Source organism: Petromyzon marinus, chromosome 11 (genome assembly GCF_048934315.1).
Source record: "Petromyzon marinus isolate PM22_M1 ecotype Great Lakes invasive population chromosome 11, UKy_Petmar_22M1.pri1.0, whole genome shotgun sequence".
NCBI classification, from domain to species: domain Eukaryota; kingdom Metazoa; phylum Chordata; class Hyperoartia; order Petromyzontiformes; family Petromyzontidae; genus Petromyzon; species Petromyzon marinus.
In genome coordinates, this window is record NC_133677.1 from 24,665,173 (window position 1) to 24,682,219 (window position 17,047).

Here is a 17,047-nt window from a genome sequence, read left to right on the forward strand (position 1 = left end):
CTGTGACCAGTCACTAGCAAATCACCCAGTTATTTCAATGCTAAATTCGCCTAGTTATTTCAATGCTAAATTCTCCTGTTTTGATTTGTACTAAGTGCCTCGGTGAATGTGTATGCTCTGACTTCAACGTAACTATTTCTGTAGCAGTTACAAGCGAATGCCTTAATTTAGCTATTTCAATGCTAAATTCTATGCTAATTCCTTTTAACAATGGGTGCCTCTGCGGATGTGTATGCTTTAACTTTTAACATAGCTATTTCTGTGACCAGTCACAAGCTAATCATTCAGCCTTTTCAATGCTAAATTTTATGCTAATTCCTTCGTCAAGGCTCTTTGTTCCTCTCACACAGCTTAAAAGCCGTGATCTGAACGTGGCTCTCTCACTCCAGCGCTGTCCTACCAGACAGTCTCGCTCCCTTCACCTGATGAAGGCCGCTTGTGTTGTGGCCGAAACGTCGTGAGAATATTATTATTTTATTCTCATTCTACGTGACTTTACCGAAAGAACCAAAGAAGATGGATCATTGCAGTCACGAAAGCTTTAAATCGAAATGCCTCCACAATGTTCACTTCCCCACGTGACATGGCTGACTGTGCCTCTACGGTGTTCACTTCCCCACGTAACATGGCTGACTCTGTCTCCACAGTGTTTACTTCCCCACGTAACATGGCTGACTGTGCCTCTACGGTGTTCACTTCCCCACGTAACATGGCTGACTCTGTCTCCACAGTGTTTACTTCCCCACGTAACATGGCTGACTGTGCCTCTACGGTGTTCAATTCCCCACGTAACATGGCTGACTGTGCCTCCACACACTCGCGCGTCCCGCTCCCCTCCTTTTGCTTGTGCCGATCCCGCCTGACAGCCTCCTCGCTTACGGCCTCCACAGGGATGGAGGCGAGGAAAGAGGAGGACGAGGAGGAGATTAAGAAGGAGGACGGCGGGGAGGAGATGGCAGCGCCCGGGGCCCCGAGGAAGAGGGAGCCAGGCGCGGCTCCCCACGGGAACTTCATCAACTAGGCGGCCTTCAACCCCCCGGCTCGACGCGTCGCGCTGCTGCCCCGCGAGCTTCTGAGGCGGCTCCTGCCGGAGTCCGCGCCGCCGTTCCTCGCCCTGGACATGGGCTGCAACAGCGGGGTGAGCGCAACTCCACGTTACCACGGACGGGGCTGAGGACGTCGACCGCTGGGGAAGGTTCTGAAACTCTCGGGACGTTCACTCGAACAAAGCCGTGGCTGTGAGACTCGTCCAGTCCCAGTGTGGTATAGTGTACTAGTCACTATGGTAGTGTACTAGTCACTGTGGTAGTGTGGTAGTGTACTAGTCACTGTGTAGTAGTGTGGTAGTGTACTAGTCACTGTGTGGTAGTGTGGTAGTGTACTAGTCACTATGGTAGTGTACTAGTCACTGTGGTAGTGTGGTAGTGTACTAGTCACTGTGGTAGTGTGGTAGTGTACTAGTCACTGTGGTAGTGTACTAGTCACTGTGGTAGTGTGGTAGTGTACTAGTCACTGTGGTAGTGTGGTAGTGTACTAGTCACTGTGTGGTAGTGTACTAGTCACTGTGTGGTAGTGTGGGGGTGTACTAGTCACTGTGTGGTAGTGTACTAGTCACTGTGTGGTAGTGTGGTAGTGTACTAGTCACTGTGTGGTAGTGTACTAGTCACGGTGTGGTAGTGTACTAGTCACTGTGTAGTAGTGTGGTAGTGTACTAGTCACTGTGTGGTAGTGTGGTAGTGTACTAGTCACTGTGTGGTGGTGTACTAGTCACTGTGTGGTAGTGTACTAGTCACTGTGTAGTAGTGTGGTAGTGTACTAGTCACTGTGTGCTAGTGTGGTAGTGTACTAGTCACTGTGTGGTAGTGTACTAGTCACTGTCTGGTAGTGTACTAGTCACGGTGTGGTAGTGTACTAGTCACTGTGTGGTAGTGTGGTATTGTACTAGTCACTGTGTAGTAGTGTGGTAGTGTACTAGTCACTGTGTGGTAGTGTGGTAGTGTACTTAGTCACTGTGTGGTAGTGTACTAGTCACTGTGTGGTAGTGTGGGGGTGTACTAGTCACTGTGTGGTAGTGTGGGGGTGTACTAGTCACTGTGTGGTAGTGTGGTAGTGTACTAGTCACTGTGTGGTAGTGTACTAGTCACTGTGTAGTAGTGTGGTAGTGTACTAGTCACTGTGTGGTAGTGTACTAGTCACTGTGTAGTAGTGTGGTAGTGTACTAGTCACTGTGTGGTAGTGTACTAGTCACTGTGTGGGGGTGTACTAGTCACTATGGTAGTGTGGTAGTGTACTAGTCGCTGTGGTAGTGTGGTAGTGTACTAGTCACTGTGTGGTAGTGTACTAGTCACTGTGTGGTAGTGTGGTAGTGTACTAGTCACTGTGTGGTAGTGTACTAGTCACTGTGTGGTAGTGTACTAGTCACTGTGTGGGGGTGTACTAGTCACTATGGTAGTGTGGTAGTGTACTAGTCACTGTGTGGTAGTGTACTAGTCACTGTGTGGTAGTGTACTAGTCACTGTGTGGTAGTGTACTAGTCACTGTGTGGTAGTGTACTAGTCACTGTGTGGTAGTGTGGTAGTGTACTAATCACTGTGTGGTAGTGTGGGGGTGTACTAGTCACTGTGTAGTAGTGTGGTAGTGTACTAGTCACTGTGTGGTAGTGTACTAGTCACTGTGTAGTAGTGTGGTAGTGTACTAGTCACTGTGTGGTAGTGTACTAGTCACTGTGTGCGGGTGTACTAGTCACTATGGTAGTGTGGTAGTGTACTAGTCGCTGTGGTAGTGTGGTAGTGTACTAGTCACTGTGTGGTAATGTACTAGTCACTGTGTGGTAGTGTGGTAGTGTACTAGTCACTGTGTGGTAGTGTACTAGTCACTGTGTGGTAGTGTACTAGTCACTGTGTGGGGGTGTACTAGTCACTATGGTAGTGTGGTAGTGTACTAGTCACTGTGGTAGTGTGGTAGTGTACTAGTCACTGTGTGGTAGTGTACTAGTCACTGTGTGGTAGTGTGGTAGTGTACTAGTCACTGTGTGGTAGTGTGGTAGTGTACTAATCACTGTGTGGTAGTGTGGGGGTGTACTAGTCACTGTGTGGTGGTGTGGTAGTGTACTAGTCACTGTGTGGGGGTTTACTAGTCACTGTGTGGTGGTGTGGTAGTGTACTAGTCACTGTGTGGTAGTGTGGGGGTGTACTAGTCACTGTGTGGTAGTGTGGGGGTGTACTAGTCACTGTGAGGTAGTGTGGGGGTGTACTAGTCACTGTGTGGTAGTGTGGGGGTGTACTAGTCACTGTGTGGTAGTGTGGGGGTGTACTAGTCACTGTGTGGTAGTGTACTAGTCACTGTGGTAGTGTGGTAGTGTACTAGTCACTGTGTGGTAGTGTGTTGGTGTACTAGTCACTGTGTGGTAGTGTACTAGTCACTGTGTGGTAGTGTACTAGTCACTGTGGTAGTGTGGGGGTGTACTAGTCGCTGTGTGGTAGTGTGGGGGTGTACTAGTCACTGTGTGGTAGTGTGTTGGTGTACTAGTCACTGTGTGGTGGTGCACTAGTCACTGTGTGGTAGTGTGGGGGTGTACTAGTCACTGTGTGGTAGTGTACTAGTCACTGTGTGGTAGTGTGGGGGTGTACTAGTCACTGTGTGGTAGTGTGGGGGTGTACTAGTCACTGTGTGGTAGTGTGGGGGTGTACTAGTCACTGTGTGGTAGTGTGGGGGTGTACTAGTCACTGTAGGGTAGTGTGGTAGTGTACTAGTCACTGTGTGGTAGTGTGGGGGTGTACTAGTCACTGTGTGGTAGTGTGGTAGTGTACTAGTCACTGTAGGGTAGTGTGGTAGTGTACTAGTCACTGTGTGGTAGTGTGGGGGTGTACTAGTCACTGTGTGGTAGTGTACTAGTCACTGTGGTAGTGTGGTAGTGTACTAATCACTGTGTGGTAGTGTTGAGGTGTACTAGTCACTGTGTGGTAGTGTGGGGGTGTACTAGTCACTGTTTGGTAGTGTGGTAGTGTACTAGTCACTGTGTGGTAGTGTTGAGGTGTACTAGTCACTGTGTGGTAGTGTTGAGGTGTACTAGTCACTGTGTGGTAGTGTGGTAGTGTACTAGTCACTGTGTGGTAGTGTGGGGGTGTACTAGTCATTGTGTGGTAGTGTGGTAGTGTACTAGTCACTGTGTGGTAGTGTGGTAGTGTACTAGTCACTGTGTGGTAGTGTGGTAGTGTACTAGTCACTGTGTGGTAGTGTGGTAGTGTACTAGTCACTGTGTGGTAGTGTACTAGTCACTGTGTGGTAGTGTACTAGTCACTGTGTAGTAGTGTGGTAGTGTACTAGTCACTGTGGTAGTGTGGTAGTGTACTAGTCACTGTGTGGTAGTGTACTAGTCACTGTCTGGTAGTGTACTAGTCACGGTGTGGTAGTGTACTAGTCACTATGTGGTAGTGTGGTAGTGTACTAGTCACTGTGTAGTAGTGTGGTAGTGTACTAGTCACTGTGTGGTAGTGTGGTAGTGTACTAGTCACTGTGTGGTAGTGTACTAGTCACTGTGTGGTAGTGTGGGGGTGTACTAGTCACTGTGTGGTAGTGTGGTAGTGTACTAGTCACTGTGTGGTAGTGTACTAGTCACTGTGTAGTAGTGTGGTAGTGTACTAGTCACTGTGTGGTAGTGTACTAGTCACTGTGTAGTAGTGTGGTAGTGTACTAGTCACTGTGTGGTAGTGTACTAGTCACTCTGTGGGGGTGTACTAGTCACTATGGTAGTGTGGTAGTGTACTAGTCACTGTGGTAGTGTGGTAGTGTACTAGTCACTGTGTGGTAGTGTACTAGTCACTGTGTGGTAGTGTGGTAGTGTACTAGTCACTGTGTGGTAGTGTACTAGTCACTGTGTGGTAGTGTAATAGTCACTGTGTGGGGGTGTACTAGTCACTATGGTAGTGTGGTAGTGTACTAGTCACTGTGTGGGGGTGTACTACTCACTGTGGTAGTGTGGTAGTGTACTAGTCACTGTGTGGTAGTGTACTAGTCACTGTGTGGTAGTGTACTAGTCACTGTGTGGTAGTGTGGTAGTGTACTAGTCACTGTGTGGTAGTGTGGTAGTGTACTAGTCACTGTGTGGTAGTGTACTAGTCACTGTGGTAGTGTGGTAGTGTACTAGTCACTGTGTGGTAGTGTACTAGTCACTGTGTGGGGGTGTACTAGTCACTATGGTAGTGTGTTAGTGTACTAGTCACTGTGAGGTAGTGTGGTAGTGTACTAGTCACTGTGTAGTAGTGTGTTAGTGTACTAGTCACTGTGTGATAGTGTGGTAGTGTACTAGTCATTGTGTAGTAGTGTGGGGGTGTACTAGTCACTGTGTGGTAGTGTGGTAGTGTACTAGTCACTGTGTAGTAGTGTGGTAGTGTACTAGTCACTGTGTAGTAGTGTGGTAGTGTACTAGTCACTGTGTGGTAGTGTACTAGTCACTGTGTAGTAGTGTGGTATAGTACTAGTCACTGTGTGGGGGTGTACTAGTCACTATGGTAGTGTGGTAGTGTACTAGTCACTGTGGTAGTGTGGTAGTGTACTAGTCACTGTGTGGTAGTGTACTAGTCACTGTGTGGTAGTGTACTAGTCACTGCGGTAGTGTACTAGTCACTGTGTGGTAGTGTACTAGTCACTGTGTGGGGGTGTACTAGTCACTATGGTAGTGTACTAGTCACTGTGGTAGTGTGGTAGTGTACTAGTCACTGTGTGGTAGTGTGGTAGTGTACTAGTCACTGTGTGGTAGTTTACTAGTCACTGTGGTAGTGTGGTAGTGTACTAGTCACTGTGTGGTAGTGTACTAGTCACTGTGTGGGGGTGTACTAGTCACTATGGTAGTGTGTTAGTGTACTAGTCACTGTGAGGTAGTGTGGTAGTGTACTAGTCACTGTGTAGTGTGTTAGTGTACTAGTCACTGTGTGATAGTGTGGTAGTGTACTAGTCACTGTGTAGTAGTGTGGTTGTGTACTAGTCACTGTGTGGTAGTGTGGGGGTGTACTAGTCACTGTGCGGTAGTGTGGGGGTGTACTAGTCACTGTGTGGTAGTGTGTGCGTGTACTAGTCACTGTGTGGTAGTGTCGGGGTGTACTAGTCACTGTGTGGTAGTGTAGTAGTGTACTAGTCACTGTGTGGTAGTGTGGGGGTGTACTAGTCACTGTGTGGTAGTGTACTAGTCACTGTGTGGTAGTGTGGTAGTGTACTAGTCACTGTGTGGTAGTGTGGTAGTGTACTAGTCACTGTGTGGTAGTGTGGTAGTGTACTAGTCACTGTGTGGGGGTGTACTAGTCACTTTGTGGTAGTGTGGTAGTGTACTAGTCACTGTGTGGTAGTGTGGGGGTGTACTAGTCACTGTGAGGTAGTGTGGGGGTGTACTAGTCACTGTGTGGTAGTGTGGGGGTGTACTAGTCACTGTGTGGTAGTGTACTAGTCACTGTGGTAGTGTGGTAGTGTAATAGTCACTGTGGTAGTGTGGTAGTGTACTAGTCCCTGTGGTAGCGTGGTAGTGTACTAGTCACTGTGTGGTAGTGTGTTGGTGTACTAGTCACTGTGTGGTAGTGTGGTAGTGTACTAGTCACTGTGTGGTAGTGTACTAGTCACTGTGGTAGTGTGGGGGTGTACTAGTCACTGTGTGGTAGTGTGGGGGTGTACTAGTCACTGTGTGGTAGTGTGTTGGTGTACTAGTCACTGTGTGGTGGTGTACTAGTCACTGTGTGGTAGTGTGGGGGTGTACTAGTCACTGTGTGGTAGTGTACTAGTCACTGTGTGGTAGTGTGGGGGTGTACTAGTCACTGTGTGGTAGTGTGGGGGTGTACTAGTCACTGTGTGGTAGTGTGGGGGTGTACTAGTCACTGTGTGGTAGTGTGGGGGTGTACAAGTCACTGTAGGGTAGTGTGGTAGTATACTAGTCACTGTGTGGTAGTGTGGGGGTGTACTAGTCACTGTGTGGTAGTGTGGTAGTGTACTATTCACTGTAGGGTAGTGTGGTAGTATACTAGTCACTGTGTGGTTGTGTGGGGGTGTACTAGTCACTGTGTGGTAGTGTGGTAGTGTACTATTCACTGTAGGGTAGTGTGGTAGTGTACTAGTCACTGTGTGGTAGTGTGGTAGTGTACTAGTCACTGTGTGGTAGTGTACTAGTCACTGTGGTAGTGTGGTAGTGTACTAGTCACTGTGTGGTAGTGTTGAGGTGTACTAGTCACTGTGTGGTAGTGTGGGGGTGTACTAGTCACTGTGTGGTAGTGTGGTAGTGTACTAGTCACTGTGTGGTAGTGTTGAGGTGTACTAGTCACTGTGTGGTAGTGTTAAGGTGTACTAGTCACTGTGTGGTAGTGTGGTAGTGTACTAGTCACTGTGTGGTAGTGTGGGGGTGTACTAGTCATTGTGTGGTAGTGTGGTAGTGTACTAGTCACTGTGTGGTAGTGTACTAGTCACTGTGTGGTAGTGTACTAGTCACTGTGTGGTAGTGTGGTAGTGTACTAGTCACTGTGTGGTAGTGTAGGGGTGTACTAGTCACAGTGGGGTAGTGCGGGTGGCCATGGGCCTGAGACATGTTTACAAAAATGCATTTTCACCTTTCTCCCACAGATGGAATACACTACCCCATATGCGCGTTGTTCATCAAACACGTGAGTCATGGAAATTCATCATTAGCTCCAGACTTTTTGTCAATTAACTGCTGGATGAAGGCCTATGCCATGCCATGTTGGTCACGGGTGGTTTTGGCAATCAAGGTTGCTGAAGGTGCGTGTCAAGGACTGGTTCAGACATATCACCGGTTTGAGGCGTTTATTAGATATTTAAAGTTGCATTCATGTCAGTAGCTGAACATCGAACTTGGTCTCGTTGGATTTTTTGACCTAGAATCACTGCGTCATAGGTTTGTATTGAATAAAGTTGCATCTAATACTGTGGCCAGAATCAAAATATTCATACTGGAGGAATGCGATGAGCGATAAAGCTCTTTTTCGCAGACGTCCAGTAGAAGGAGGGTAAGAACGTTACAACAACAAAAAATACAAAACATGATAGTAGTGCAAAGTGCAAGAGAGGTAAACACATCACCCAAACACATACAAATAAAACTAAACCATCCCCATCCTACCGGGCAAAGCCCACTGAGGTATTAACTTATTTTCATTATGAATAATGAAGTACTCCATCCTCGCATCACGTCTGTTTTTTTACGACATTCTCCAGCAAAGAAACAAACCCGCCACCGGTGTCCTCGTGTTTTCTCGCAGGAGCTGACGGTGGCTGTGTATCGGCACCTGACGGGGCTGGACCAGCCCGAGGGTGGACGCTCTGGGCAGGTTGCCCGCGTGCTGCCGCTGTCTGTGCTGGCGTGCGACCTGGACGCCGATCTGGTGGAGCGTGCACGGGGCGACAATCCTCACCCGGAGGTCATCGCCTACGAGACGTTTGACTTCATGGACACCGCAGCACGAGACGCCGCGCTGGACGCCTTCCTGCGACGCCACGGCCGGGCGCGCTTTGACCTGTGCCTGTGCATGTCGGTGACGATGTGGATTCACCTGCACCACGGCGATGCCGGCCTGCGGCGTTTCCTCGCGGCCGCCGCGCGCACCGCCACCTTCCTGTTGGTCGAGCCGCAGCCGTGGAGGTGCTACCGAGCGGCCGCGCGCCGCCTGCGCCGTCTGGGGCTGGCCGAGTTCCCCCTCCTGCCGGATCTGCGGCTCCTGCGTGGGGCTGGCGGCGGTGGCGGCCGCGCGGAGGCCGATGAGCTGGCCGCCTTGCTGGGAGAGGAGGGAGACATGCGCTTGCTGTCCAGCCTGGGCAGCACCGAGTGGGGGCGGTCCCTGCTGCTGTTTGGACGAACGGGAGTGGCCTTGGGATGCATTGACAAAAGTACCGATTGAAACTGCGTTGCTGCTGTGGCCTTCGAGGATCTGTTGCCTATTTGGAGAGAATTCGTGGTCGGAAATGTTAAGTGTTTGTCAGTTTTTAACACCTTTATTTGTTGATGGTACATTGTTTTCTCGTCGTGCGTGTAAATGCAGCATGTTGTTGAAAACGTGTTATAATTTATCAGAATATTATATATATAAAGTGACAACAATGCAAAACGTACCTTTTTTGTACCTTTGAAAATAAAATTGTATGCAAAAAGAGTTGTCAGTTTTGAAGGACCCAACCAGAATCATTTATGATAAAGGGAATGAATGTTTTTTTTTTAATAAATGGGACAACAGCATCTCATAAAATGGAAAATGAATATCACCAACTTCAAATCATTGTTTGGAGGAGGCATTTTGAAAATTATATCAAACCCAGGCCATGGAAGACATACAGAAATATTTCCTCTTCACATGCGATTTTCCTCAAATAATTTAAGGCAGCTCATGATGTGACAGTGGAGGCTGCTTTGTAAAGGTGAACTATGTCCCTGTTTCCTTTGGATTTCCACGTGCATCTGAAATATTATTGAAATGCACATGTAAATGTTTTGGATACGCCACTTTTATATTTATTGTGAAATAAAATCTGAACATTGTAAATAGTTGATGGGTGCATTGTAATTGTGTGAAGTCATAATTGCCATTCATCCTCCCATTAACCACAACATCTGGTATGGAGGCAATCCATCCCATGTTCCTGTCCAGTGAGCTCCCTCCGCTCCATAAATATCTTTGTTGTGTTGTCTATATGCACAGTTTGCAGAGTGCACTCAGACTGACATAAGTGCCGTTGCGATATCACCACGACCGAGTGGCAACTAGCGTGCAATGCTCTGTTTGATAGATATGTTTCAGCAGTTAAGGGTGAAAAGTTAGACAAGCGGGATTTGATTGCTGAAAAAAAATCTTCGGGTTGGCCATCGCAAACGATGATGACTGCCGAGAAGAGCTGCTCGTAGCATTTTCCTGCACGCTGGTGGGAAGAGCCCAGCAACTTGAGCGGAAGCATCGATCGCACTGTCGGCAAGAGTTGCTCGTCTGCTGAATGGGACTTGTGTTGTGCCGTTACTGGTGTTGATGCCGATGGGTTCTCTCACGTTTTTCTTTAATCCGCTTGGCTGAGTCGGCTATGGAACTTCTCCACTGCTTACAGCTGCTCTCAAAGTAAACATCTAGAAAAAATATCTACGGACAAAAATAATGCTTACCCAATGTTACTGATAATCTTGGACCAATATCTTTAAATGGTAACTGTTTGAGGCCAAACCAGTGTGATGAGACCCATGGAGATGACACTTCTCCGTTGTACCTACTGCAAACAAGGTACGCAGCAGCATTGGTGCCTGATTAGATTTCTTGAAGTGGAATCTGATCATTTGCTGTAACTGCTGCAATGGAACAATCTTTGCGGTGGCGGAATGTTATGACACGTCTGTTATTCATAGCCATGCACTTAGTGTCCTGCCTCGCACAAGCATACAATGTCACCGACCATCCAAAATTATAATTTCAATCATGAAAGAATCTTACAAGTTAGTGAGTTTTTTTCGTACATACGTCAGGAAGCAGCTGGTTGTGTATGGAGCTGGTTAAGCATGGGGCTGGTTATGCATGGGGCTGGTTATGCATGGGGCTGCTTATGCATGGGGCTGCTTATGCATGGGGCTGGTTATGCATGGGGCTGGTTATGCATGGGGCTGCTTATGCATGGGGCTGGTTATGCATGGGGCTGGTTATGCATGGGGCTGGTTATGCATGGGGCTGGTTATGCATGGGGCTGGTTAAGCGGGTGTGAATTATCGTGTGTGGGAGGGAGGGGAGTCAGTCTAATTTCCAGTTTAGTCAAGTAAACTCAGGGTCTCTGGAGTGGCATTCATGAGGGGGCCCCAGATATGGGACAACTCCCCTTCCCTATTCCTCAGTTTAAGACTCAAGTGTTCTAAAGCTACTACACCGTTGTCTCGTGAGTAGAGCTCTGAGTAGTGTTCTACCCACCTGGCCATTTGCTCTTGTTTATTAGTGATGATGGCCCCTGTGCTGGATTTAAGGGGGGCAGTCCTCCTGATGTTTGGACCAAAGGCTGTCTTGATGCCTTCATACATGGCACGGATATTGCCAGTGTCAGAGGCGAGTTGGATCCTACTACTCAGATTCACCCAGTAGTCGTTGGCACAGCGTCTGGCGGTCGTTTGAGCTGCACTGCGAGCAGCTTTCAGTGCCCTTAACGATCCTGTACTTGGGACTTGCTTGTACTTCAAGAGCGCCATGCGTTTGGCTTGGAGGATGGGTTCCAATATAGCCAGGTGTTCCTCAAACCAGTCTGTGTTCTGCCTTGTCTGCTTGCCGAAGCTATTGATGGCTGCATTAAAGATGGCGTCTCTGATGTATGCCCACTTTGTCTCCACGCTTCCATCTGGTGTGTCGTGTAGGGACTGCTCAAGGCTGTGTTGGAAAATCGAGGGAGCTCTGGGAGGGATGTCTTGGCAGAGTTGATGCGTAGGTAGCGCTTTTGTTTGAGTCTGTGTATCTTTTTGGGGCGTAGTCTGACCTTGCTGGATACCAGCGAGTGGTCGGTGTCACAGACTGCACTGTGGTAGCTGCGTGTGATGAGTACCGAGTTGAGGAGGGCTCGTCGGGTGATGACGAGGTCCAGTTGGTGCCAATTAAGAGACCTTGGATGTCTCCATGATACTTTATGGCATGGTTTTGTGAGAAAGATTGAGTTTGTGATACAGAGATTGTGGTATGAACAAAGCTCCAGTAGTCTTTGGCCACTGGAATTTATCTTTCCAATGCCATGATAGCCAAGGCATGCGGGCCACGCGTCGTGGTCAGCCCCAACCCTTGCATTGAAGTCTCCCAACAGAAACATGTGCTCAGAGCTGGGGATTTTGCGAATAATATTGTGAAGCTCTTCATAGAATTGGTCATGAATCTCCGGAGGTGAGTAGAGTGTTGGGGCGTTGACACTCAGGATGTTTACATGGCCAGAAGCAGTGAGCAATCTCATGAGTAGAATCCGCTCGGAGCCTGCAGTCGGTGGTTCTATCATGCCAAGGAGTGTGTTTTTGACAGCGAACCCAACACCATGTTGCCTTGGTTCGTTCTGCTGTTTTCCTTGCCAGTAGAAAGTGTAGTCACTCTCTCGTAGTGAGCCACTGCCAGCAAGCCGGGTCTCCTGCAGTGCTGCAATATCGACATGGAGTCTCGCCAATTCCCTGTCGATAACTCCAGTCTTGCGGATGTCCTCAATCTGCAATAGATCTTCGGAGAGTCCAGAACACATTGTGCGTACATTCCAGCTTGCAAAATGAAGGGCTGGAACCTTCTTTCGTTTTGTTTTGCTTTTGTCTGGTGCAAGTTTTGCAGCCCACTTGTCTGGTGATGAACCGTAAGGTCCAAGCCCCATTGGAGCAGGTGAGCCGTGGCGGGAAAGGACCTTATTGGCCGGGGGCTGCCCAGCCTGAGGCGGGTGGCGGTAGCTATCCATTGGGGTGCAATGACCCCTCCCACCGACGATGGAAACCCGTGGCGCCCATTTTTTACGCCAATCTAAAATGAGCTTATAACCCGTGACTGCTGCCATCCGTGTTTCTTGGCCACGATTAGGTGGCCGAGGAGTGTCCTCTCCCCATTTTTGCACCTCTTGTTAGTGCAAAGCCCGGGCAGGTTATTCTGGAAATCCTGAGTTGCCCATGCGTCAGGATCCCCCCTCGGCCTTGCCGGTGATGTCCAAAGGAGTGCGTAGCACGACGTTTGGTACCAGTTTGGCTGCAGGGGCTGCCGGGAATGTGCCGCAGTGCGTCACAAAACCGCCTGAGGGGCCCCACTCCTGATTTTCTGTCGGGGTTTACTCCCTTAGCCATTGACTCTCCCGAGACACTCACAAGGCAGTGAGAAAACTGCGTAACCCTGGGAGGGGCCCTTACCAGCTACTGACAGCCGGGCCAGCTGTGCCTGGGACTCGCGTAAGGCAGGGTCGTCACGCCCTGAGGTAGTTTATCACAAACTACCCGCTACCACACCGCGGGGCCAAATTGGTCACCCCGTGCCCCTTACAAATCTCAACGTTCATCTTACAAAGTCCCATCACAAGGGGAGAAACACAAAACATTGTTTTGCCCGTTTTGAAACGGCTCTAGTAAGCCGTATGGACCTGAAAAACTAAATTTCCCTTCGGCTCTAAGAGATTTGTTTGTGACTGAACTGGAGATTAATGAATGATAAACCAGCCAGGGCTTCCCTCGCTGTACGCGGGTTCGGTTTGTTGCGCTATTTCACGCTGTGGAGGCCGTCCATAAATGACGTCACGCGATTTTGGACGATTTTTGACCCTCCCCCCCCCCCATCGTCACGCGGCGTCACAAAAAGTCAGACCCCCCCCTCAAATATGACGTCACAAAGCTGTGCTCCGCCCCCCCCCCCCCCCCCCAAAATATAAAACATGCTTCAAATCGCTTTGAACTATTGTCATTGTAGTGCATATTTAATGTGGCGCTGCACTCTGATGTTATGGGAGAAAAGATTTGTTAAAAAGTCTATTTAATTAAGTAGAACGTGTTGTCTATATTTATTTAAGGTGACGTCATATTTCTCAACCCCCCCCCCCCCCTCATTGTCACACATCGTCACAAATGTCTGACCCCCCCCCCCCCCACGTGCGTGACGTCATTTATGGACGGCCCCAGTGCAATGCGGCTACCTCTGACCCAAAAGTCGCTCTCTGGGGTTGCGTGCGCGTGTGTGGTGGGGGGAGCGGTGGCGCAGCAGTTAGCGCGCTGCGCTACGAACCCCGACTACAGGGATGAAAATGATTAAGAGAGGCGTATCAGGGCAGAGCAAAGTGCTTATTGTTATCTTAACTTAATAATGAAACGTAACTGAGCCATATGCCTTAAGCAGAACGTTTTTTTTTCAAACAGATGCATCACAAACGGAAAATAGAACCAATGTTTAGAAATGCACAAGGAAGCGTAGAGATGATGCACATCCTAAGAAAAACACTGATACTGGAAGACGGACACGTCAATTGGACATCATATGCAAATTAAGGACGTAATTTTAGTTTAGAAAGGTGGGGTGAGGCAGGACACACAACTTGAAGTGATGACGGCCGGTGGTCGAGACTAACGTGGGAATGGGAGCTAAGGAAGGAACACAACCGGCAGTGTCAACTGCGGAGATGGAGTGAATAAATCAACAGTATCTGAATTTTGATTTGTGAGAATTTTATTGTTTTATATCTTTATTATTGTATTTTCTTTGGTTCTTTCGGTAAAGTCACGTAGAATGAGAATAAAATAATAAAATAACACAATAAAATTCTCACGACGTTTTGGCCACAACGCAAGCGGCCGTCTTCAGGTGAAAGGTACAGAACTGTCGGGACGACAGAGCTTCAATGAACAATGTTCAGATTCGTAGCGACTTTTAAGCTGGTTGGGAGAAGTGAGGCACCTTGACAAAGGGGTTTACATAGCAATAGCTGAGGGATTAGCTTGTGACTGGTCACGGAAATGGCTATGTTAAAGTCAAAACCTACACATCCACAGAGGCAACTAGTAATTTAGCATTGAAATAGCTAAGGGATTAACTTGTGACTGGTCACAGGAATGGCTATGTTAAAGTCAAAACCTACACATCCACCGAGGCAACTAGTAATTTTGCATTGAAATAGCTAAGGGATTAGCTTGTGACTGGTCACAGAAATAGATGTTAAAATAAAGGCCTACACATCCACAGAGCTTCAATGAACGCTGTTAAGATTCGTAGCGACTTTTAAGCTGGTTGGGAGAAGTGAGGCACCTTGACAAAGGGGTTTACATATCAAATAGCTAAGGGATTAGCTTGTGACTGGTCACAGAAATAGATGTTAAAGTCAAAGCCGACACATCCACAGAGGCACCTCGTTCATGGACGCCAAAGGGGGCTGCAACAACTCAACTGTCATACAGTAAAGCGATGTGCAAACCAACCGGCAACCATGAGAGATTCGTTCATGAGGCCATCCACATATACAAACACATAGACAATTTCAACCGAGAAGATGGATTCTGGCTTAGTAACCATTGGAAAGATGTTTTAAACCATTTCGGTTCTTAATTAATAGTATTTTACGAGGACCTTCAGACTGCAGCTCTTTCGCTGGCACTGACTTTTAATACCTCTCACACCACGGTTAATGGTATGGTTTATAACATGGAGTATAACAGCGCCTCGCAGCTGTTTCTCCCCTCCTTCCTCCTCTGCTCCAACCATGGATGGACTCGTCCGTCTGAACGTAGCTGTCCGTGGTGAGGAAGGTAAGAATCCACCCGTTTTTTCACCATATAACATTGTGATATAACATTGAGGTAGTTTATATTTTAGTTTTTATTGGTTTATTATATGATATTCATTATATAGTGTAGTGTATATCCAGTGAATGTTAATAGCTAGCTAATTGAAGAATATATTGAGTACATTTATTATATTGATGTAATTTAGAATTAGGTTTTGCACATCGCTTTACTGTATGACAGTTGAGTTGTTGCAGCCCCCTTTGGCGTCCATGTACGAGGTCCCTCTGTGGATGTGTAGGCTTTGACTTTAACATAGGTATTTCTATGACCAGTCACAAGCTTATCCCTTATCTATTTCAATGCTAAATTCTCCTGTTTGATTTGTACTAGGTGCCTCTGTGGATGTGTAGGTTTTTACTTTAACATAGCCATTTCCGTGACCAGTCACAAGCTAACCCCTCAGCTATTTGATATGTAAACCCCTTTGTCAAGGTGCCTCACTTCTCCCAACCAGCTTAAAAGTCGCTACGAATCTTAACAGCGTTCATTGAAGCTCTGTGGTTGTGTAGGCCTTTACTTTAACATCTATTTCTGTGACCAGTCACAAGCTAATCCCTTAGCTATTTCAATGCTAAATTACTAGTTGCCTCTGTGGATGTGTAGGTTTTGACTTTAACATAGCCATTTCCGTGACCAGTCACAAGCTAATCCCTCAGCTATTTGATATGTAAACCCCTTTGTCAAGGTGCCTCACTTCTCCCAACCAGCTTAATAGTCGCTACGAATTTTAACAGCGTTCATTGAAGCTCTGTGGATGTGTAGGCCTTTACTTTAACATCTAATTCTGTGACCAGTCACAAGCTAATCCCTTAGCTATTTCAATGCTAAATTACTAGTTGCCTCTGTGGATGTGTAGGTCTTTACTTTAACATAGCCATTTCTGTCACCAGTCACAAGCTAATCCCTCAGCTATTTGCACAAGCTAATCCCTTAGCTATTTCAATGCTAAATTACTAGTTGCCTCTGTGGATGTGTATGTTTTGACTTTAACATAGCCATTCCTGTGACCAGTCACAAGCGAATCCATTATCTATTTCAATGCTAAATTACTAGTTGCCTCTGTGGATGTGTAGGTTTTGACTTTAACATAGCCATTTTTGTGACCAGTCACAAGCTAATCCCTCAGCTATTGATATGTAAACCCCTTTGTCAAGGTGCCTCACTTCTCCCAACCAGCTTAAAAGTCGCTACGAATCTTAACATCGTTCATTGAAGCTCTGTCGTCCCGACAGTTCTTTACCTTTCACCTGAAGACGGCCGCTTGCGTTGTGGCCAAAACGTCGTGAGAATTTTATTGTGTTTTTTTATTATTTTATTCTCATTCTACGTGACTTTACCGAAAGAACCAAAGAAGATGAATCCTTGCAGTCACGAAAGCTTCAAATCGAAAAATATAACTTTATTGTTTCCCTTCTACGTGACTTCACCGAAAGAACCAAGAATATAGTATATGAATTAGATCATTTATTTATTTTTCTGACTTTATAATTAATCGTACACTTTAATTGCACTAGTTTAATATCTTAAGGTTTAGTTTCTAATTCTCTAGGATAAAACAAGTTATTTTGTCAAAAAAATGACGTTAATTGGCGCATACATTGAAAGTGCATTTTTAAATTAACCGTGTCAGTCTTCAAATACTGTTCTGGTTATTCCCACCTTGTTGGTGTCCCTATTGTCTCCTGCACCCACTAACAACGGAGTTATTGTTGGGGTGGAGAGAAGCACAGCCAGCAGCCAGCCAGGAAACTCGAGACATAGAATATTTTAATAGCAGCG

The 17,047-nt window shown here is 47.1% G+C and overlaps 1 protein-coding gene across 1 annotated transcript; it reads left to right on the forward strand.

The window, feature by feature from the left end:
- Nucleotides 1-930: 930 nt before the first annotated feature.
- On the forward strand, nucleotides 931-9,529 carry LOC142924251 (pre-miRNA 5'-monophosphate methyltransferase-like; the record flags this gene model as incomplete). Its single annotated transcript, XM_076066237.1, has 3 exons — nucleotides 931-1,195; nucleotides 7,597-7,637; nucleotides 8,253-9,529. Coding segments are annotated over 3 exons (942 nt in total), but the record flags the coding sequence as incomplete, so codon positions are not given.
- Nucleotides 9,530-17,047: the final 7,518 nt, after the last annotated feature.